This window comes from Ostrinia nubilalis, chromosome Z (assembly GCF_963855985.1).
Source record: "Ostrinia nubilalis chromosome Z, ilOstNubi1.1, whole genome shotgun sequence".
Classification (NCBI taxonomy): domain Eukaryota; kingdom Metazoa; phylum Arthropoda; class Insecta; order Lepidoptera; family Crambidae; genus Ostrinia; species Ostrinia nubilalis.
The window spans coordinates 3,647,994-3,654,716 of record NC_087119.1 but is presented as its reverse complement, the minus strand read 5'-3'; the positions used below and the strand labels follow the sequence as shown (position 1 = coordinate 3,654,716).

General features: G+C 37.0%; 1 protein-coding gene across 1 annotated transcript; it reads left to right on the top strand.

The window, feature by feature from the left end:
* The first annotated feature begins 1,221 nt into the window (after positions 1-1,221).
* Positions 1,222-6,076, top strand: LOC135086737 (inhibitor of growth protein 5-like). Its single transcript, XM_063981523.1, has one exon. The coding sequence runs from the start codon at positions 1,222-1,224 to the stop codon at positions 2,053-2,055; it is 834 nt and encodes a 277-aa protein (XP_063837593.1). The 3' UTR covers positions 2,056-6,076.
* Positions 6,077-6,723: the final 647 nt, after the last annotated feature.

The following is a 6,723-nucleotide window of genomic DNA, read 5'->3' as shown; positions in this document are numbered from 1 at the left end:
GCAAGTACTGTAATTATGCAAAGTTAATTTTAAGTTTTCCACGATCATCACGTCGTCAGTGTATATTATGTCAACGCAAAATTGTGAGCTCCGTCAGTTTATAATATAACGCGTGAGATTGTAAACTAACAGTGGGTTAGGTTAGGTTAGATTGTAATCTAACTAAGTCAGATTATAATCTGACGAAATTCACAATGTTACCGTGACATATAGATGATACTACGACAAGGAGTCTCATTCAACATCTGCAAATTTCAAGATAATGCAGGTAAGTTGTGTCGTAATGTGATCTTAATGTGATTTTAGACCCAATGAAACTCGCCGATTTCTTGGTTACTCGGTTCATTACTGTGACAGGAGTCAGTGCGACAAGAGAACCAATTTTTGATGCCAACAGTTAATAATAACATTTACTCATGAACATCTACATCCCCAATCTCAATGTTTATTTCTATAAATCTGTGCTAGAAAGAAATAATATTGACAGAACATAATTTGTTATAGCTCTCTGTTACTATTAACAGCGTTCCGTTCGTGTTGGGATTATCATTTAAAATAATTATTTTATATTAATAAAATTATAAAGATTCAAATTTTCAGCACACTGTCGTAGTTACAAGTAAATTAAAGATAATAAAAAACCATACGTTATTATGTGCGATGCGAATGTTTCCGTTTTGTGACTTAGGCTGGGTTGCATCATCTTACTTTAACTTTGACAAATGTCAAAAATCTGTCAAACTGCATACAAAAAACATCGGTTATTGTTATAGTTACGGTCAAAGTTAGGTGGTGCAACTCAGCCTTACTAAATTAAAACTACGGAGAAATGTTTACACAAATGGTTTGGAATTGAGAGATGCATCCTTAAAATTAAATTTTGATTTGTTTATTACTGTTGCTGCTGAATTGCGAGAATTTTTATTTCGTCAGTATGCATACGTCTGACCGCTAGCGACTTCGTAAATGAATGACGTGAAGTGTGAAGATAGAGATAGATTGTACTACATTTTGCAGCTTTCACGTATGTCACTACAAGCTTATTAATAGAACAGATAGATTTTCTACGCGCATGTCCGTTGGGACTCGTCAGCAAAGCTACAGGTATCACAATAACATCCTGGAATTCGCGCTTCAGTCGATCTGCATTTTCGAAGGATAACATAAAGTTTCGTGCTGTTTACTTGCATACTCGTGTCGTTACAAAATACTTGTGGCAAAATGACGTCTGCGCCCTATTTAGAGGAACAATTAAAAAATCTTCGAAATTTGCCGAACATATTGGAAATGAACTTCAAGTTAATGCGACATTTGGACTATCGAGCTCACGGCCTAATGAGGAGAAGCAATCTCATGGCTGACGAGTTCTTGCCGAACATTCCTAATTTGGACGAGGATACGAGGACGGAGAAGGTGAATGCAATTCAAGCAATCTTCACGCAAATAAATGACTACAGCGATGACAAAGTTCAGGTGGCAATCCAAACATATGCGCTGGTAGACAAGCACATACGGCGCCTGGATAAAGACATTGCGCGCTTCGAGTCCGAGAACCAAAAGCAAGAGAAGACTGCTCGTGCAGCCCAGAAGGCCACCGCAGACCAGGAGCCTTCTACTACTACTACAACGGTAAAGAAAGGTAGGAAAATTCGCAAAGGCAATGTAAAGACTGAAGCCACTGGCTTAAAGAAATGCGCTGGTACGTCCAGCGAAGGCGACGCAGCCGCGTCGGGTAGTTCCGCAGCCAAGAAAAAGACTCCACGTAAGAGTACAGCACCGATAGCAATTGCTGTGAAAAAAGAAGTACCGTCTGAGAATTCAAATTTAGACTCGGCTGCTGGCGAGGCTGATTCTAGTGATGTGTGGGACATGCCTGTAGACCCCAATGAGCCCACATTTTGCATTTGCCACCAAGTATCTTATGGTGCGATGATTGGCTGTGACAACCCAGAATGTCCCATAGAGTGGTTCCACTTCGCTTGTGTAAACATTAAGATAAAACCCAAAGGTAAATGGTATTGTCTTGACTGCTCTCAAGATGGAAAGAACAAATAAACAGTGATATCCCCTGTTAAACAAATACGCGTTCGTTGTAATTTTGTTAAATAAAAGACTTATTGTTAATTCCATTTTAGTACTTGTCGTTACGTTAGTATTCTGTAAGTACGGAACCTTAAAAAGCAAAAAGTTTTGTAAAGAAATTTGAAATTTGATGATGATGAGACTCCCGTGATGTATCAGGTTACAAGGGTGAAAAGTTGTACGTGTTTAATCAAACAATATATCATAGAGTAAGTTATATTCGTTGTTGTATGACATCGTTTTAATAAATCTTAATTTAGCCTAGCATTATTGATTTATGGAATTGTACAAGAATCAGGTCACAAGGTCACAATATGTAAAGGTCATTCGATGCTTCGGCCTGGGAATTCCTAGTAAATCAGATTAAGGTGAATGCCCTGCTATTCGCACCGATGCTAGCGCGTACTCGCCGAATTCACTTAATTGAATCTTACGCGTAAAACTTTTCGAACACACTGAATTTAAATACCTTTATACCAAAAATTAAAATTGATTTGTTAATCGTGGATGCGTTCCGTTGCTCATGTAACTCTGAATGAGTTTAAGTTTTACCCTATTTTTGTTCAGAGGGAACTCTATACCTCGTGCTTACGTGTTCGATAACGTCATTCCGGTTCGGACGGGTTTAAAACCTACCTATTGTATTCTACTGAAATGTGGCTTTTAAGCACTTACTTCAGTTCGGAGAATTTACGCGGTATTTTAAATTATTATTGGCGTTATAACAGTAAGCTCCGTGACGAGAGGCCGCATCACGCTTAAATCAAGAAAATTAAAGGGCTATTTTCCAAATCGTATCGTCAAATTTTGTTATAACAATCTTTTTAAATTAATTTTGTTTGAATTCTATTAGCGATAGGTTTTTTATTTCCAATTTTATTTTCAGTCCAAATATATTTTTAGTTATATTTAATTTCGTTGTCTTAGAATAAGAAAATAATGTACTCCACTACGAGAACTAGGCTCTAGGTGTAAATAGTTTTAAGGTGTATTTAGATAGTTGACCTTCAACAGTCCAGCTGTGGTGTGTAAAAAGATTACGTGCATCTTTTTATCGGCGAGACAGCATAAATAGTGTTAGAATTAATATATGAAATCTGTGTTGCACTGTGTACAGACTGCACTAAAATTATTACCTAAAGTTGACAAAATTTGATGGTGATGTAAGCCCAGGAAATGGCGACGTGCTTATTAGATGTTGATTAGTCTAAAAATTGTCATTGTATTCGAAAAATGTGTAGCGAAATTCAGTGTTGTAAAATTGTCTAATAATCATCCAGATTCTGTGATGTAGATTGCCTCTGTAACTGAAAATCGGGGTATCTCTTTCCCCACCAAAAAATAGTCTTCTTTTTTGCCAAAATTTCTGATACTTACGGTCGATGAGGGCGGGGAAATCTAAATCCTTTCTGTAATTGCCTGTAGTATCAATTTCACAGCCGTAACATGATTTTTCTTCTATTACACAGAGATAACACTGACATTCAGTTTCAGAGGTGGTAAAACGACACGGTGTCGGGCCAAAGATGCGTTATTTTGAAGGTCATTTAATGATATTGTAGATTTAAACTTATGGTTAACGTTGCGCTGTCCGGCCTGGCTGCCCGCCACTCCGTTGTACATAGAAGGCGCATTGACAACACATCTACCTTTTCAGTAGTAGAAATATAAATAGAAGTTAAAGTAAAAGTTACGGATGGTTTGAATATTCAACGAATTATGTTCACCTAAGATTCGTCTGTCTATCCTTTTCTTTTTTTATTGTTTCGAACAGGATTACATTTTAAAATCATTTAGGCATAGATGGAGATAGTCGACGAAACGTGTCGCGCTGACGTGATCAGATCTTGTACTTATGTTACCTTAAAACCATTAATTTAATGAGGTGCAATATTGGATGCGGCAATCACAAAAAGTGTTGCGCATCATGCAATACTAGAATTAAGAATAATTTGCCGTTATAAATAAACTAGGTATTTTATTCTAAGGGAAGTACATTTACCAAAATACCTACGTATTTGTGTGTGTATTTTTGCGGTATTGTTACATAAATGGCTATCCTCCGTATTAGGTAACATGCACAGACGGACAATCTATGGTTTACGAAGTTCGTTGAATATAAAAATCTAGAATTAAGCAGATATCACTGTATCATTCGTCGAACATGCACTCAATCATATCACGCTAGTTCATTTGAAGATATTGCATAAAATTATTATAGTAAATTCACAATTGGCAAATCAGGATTCACAGTCCCATAAAATGAGCAGGCTTGTTACTAGCAGTTCGTTGAAGTAGAATGTCGTAGCTTATAATTATTTGCATGTTTCATATCAGCATGTGCGGATAGTAATTGGCATGCTATTTTCAAAATTCATTAACGATTGTATTTAAACGGTTGCACATGAGTAGTCCATGAAAATTTGTAATATAAATAGTAATATAATGTATGTTCGACGAATGCTCGCGTGATCCCTCTGATAGTGGATAAAATAATATTGGGCGTTAACCCTACGCATTGCACGCGTCAGCATATTCTGTAGGGTAGTTCGACGCGTCGGTCGTGTGTATACATAAATTTAGTAATATGCATGTATGTAAGTAAATAATACATTTAACGATACATTTTAGATGACCCAACATAACAGGACATATTTGATGAAATTTGTGTATCTTTAAATAAGACAGTAGATTCGTTCAGATATACAAACATTGCACGATTTCATATTATAGATGAATAAGTAAAATGTTTACTACCATATTTAACCGAAGAAATGTTTATTGTAATCTTATACTAAGCGATGAGAGTAATTATTGTACCAATTGTAATTTCGTTATGTTTATAAGATTTTCAGTTTATGAACATTAGGTAATTAACCTATTTTATACAAATAATTATATCTCTTTTACGTGCAATTTATAATTTACATTTATTTACAGAATATGGTCGGTAAATAAGCTCGTAGTTTTTCTTAGTTTCCAATTTTGAATCTTATTTGTCTTGATAATAACAAATTAAATGTATAAACTTATCTAATGTAATGCCACGTGGGTATGTTCAGCCACGGGTAGATTCAATGGAAAATGTGTAAATGTATCCTAGAAAATTGGAAAGAAATTGTAAATTATTATATTTTTACGGCGCGTATAAGTAGTGCGCGAATGAGGGCTATCGTTTTTATACTTAAGAGTTGGCACCCCTGGCGATTGACAGGACCTTACTCTACAGTGGCGCCATCTTGACGAGTGCAAATGCGATAGTCCTCCTACCACTTTCGCGCTCACCAGTTGGTGCCACTGTCTTCGCTACTAGCAAGTGACAGGACCTTACTCTACAGTGGCGCTAACTGGTGAGCGCTAAAACGATAGCCCTCATTGGGTGTTGTAGTATAAATTATATTGAATGAAAGATATTGGTTAAAATGTTCTAGCAATGCGCCATTTTGGTAATTGGTTAGCGGTTTAAAGTGTATGTCACTTGGAAAATTCCACATTATTCTAGATGACGTCTTATATCTTGAATTTAAAGGACATTTTTAATTACTGCATGTATTTCTACACACTTGATACACTTGCACACACTCGTGGCAATGATTTTCTCACATCATATAGGAAAATTAGATGAGAACTCAATGTTTCATAGGTAAAGTTCAATTGGATAACATATAGAATAAGCATACCTTCAATTTTTCAAAATTTACTGTTACGGTGTTATGTACGACCAATTTGAAATGTATTCATGATTATTTGTTAATTAAACTAGATAATGTTAAATTGAATTTAATGACTAATCTACGTGTATCTCTTTAAGTAATTGTAATCATTATCATGGTTTTACCATTGTCAAAAAATGTTTTTTATAAGTTCGCTATTTTGTTTTAGTAGTTATAAACATGTAAGGGCTATTATAGTTAACCATTTTAAAGTACCTATTATAAAATTGTATCTATCCTAAGTCTGATTTCACACCATTAATAAAGTAGTGATTATGGAAGTTCTTTGTTTTATTAATAATCTATTGGAGGGTGGGGTCGCAAAATTCGGATGTTTTGCAAGTTGGGGAGATGTAGGACCAGAAATTTTAGGAGAGAGTTTAGACAGGGCTAGGGGCGGCGCCATTGGAGAGGGGTTGCAAAACTAGAGAAGGAGGGGAGGATACTTCATACCAGAAGTTACAGGAAGGGGAGTGAGGGGGGCTGGCCATAATTGGAGGGGTTTGCAAAAGTAGGGGATTTTCCAAGTTGAGGAGGTGCAGGATACCATACCAGAAGTTTCAGGAGGGAGGGCAGGCAATTGGAGGGTGGGGTTGCAAGTTGGGAAAGTGTAGGACCAGAAATTATAGCAGGGGGGGCTAGGGGGGGGGGGGGGCGCCATTGGAGGGGGGGTTGTAATACTAGGGGATTTTCCAAGTTGAGGTGCAGGATACTTTATACCAGAAGTTTCAGGGGGGGGGGGGGGGTTAGGGGGGCAGGCAATTGGAGGGTGGGGTTGCAATACTAGGGTGTTTTGAAAGTTGGGGAGGTGCAGGATCAGAAATTTTAGGAGGGGGAGTTTGGGGGGGTTGGTGATTGGTGAGGTTGCACGAATGTAATGCCATATCATAAGGCATTCTCGTTCTCGACCAGTCTTTTAATGTTAGGA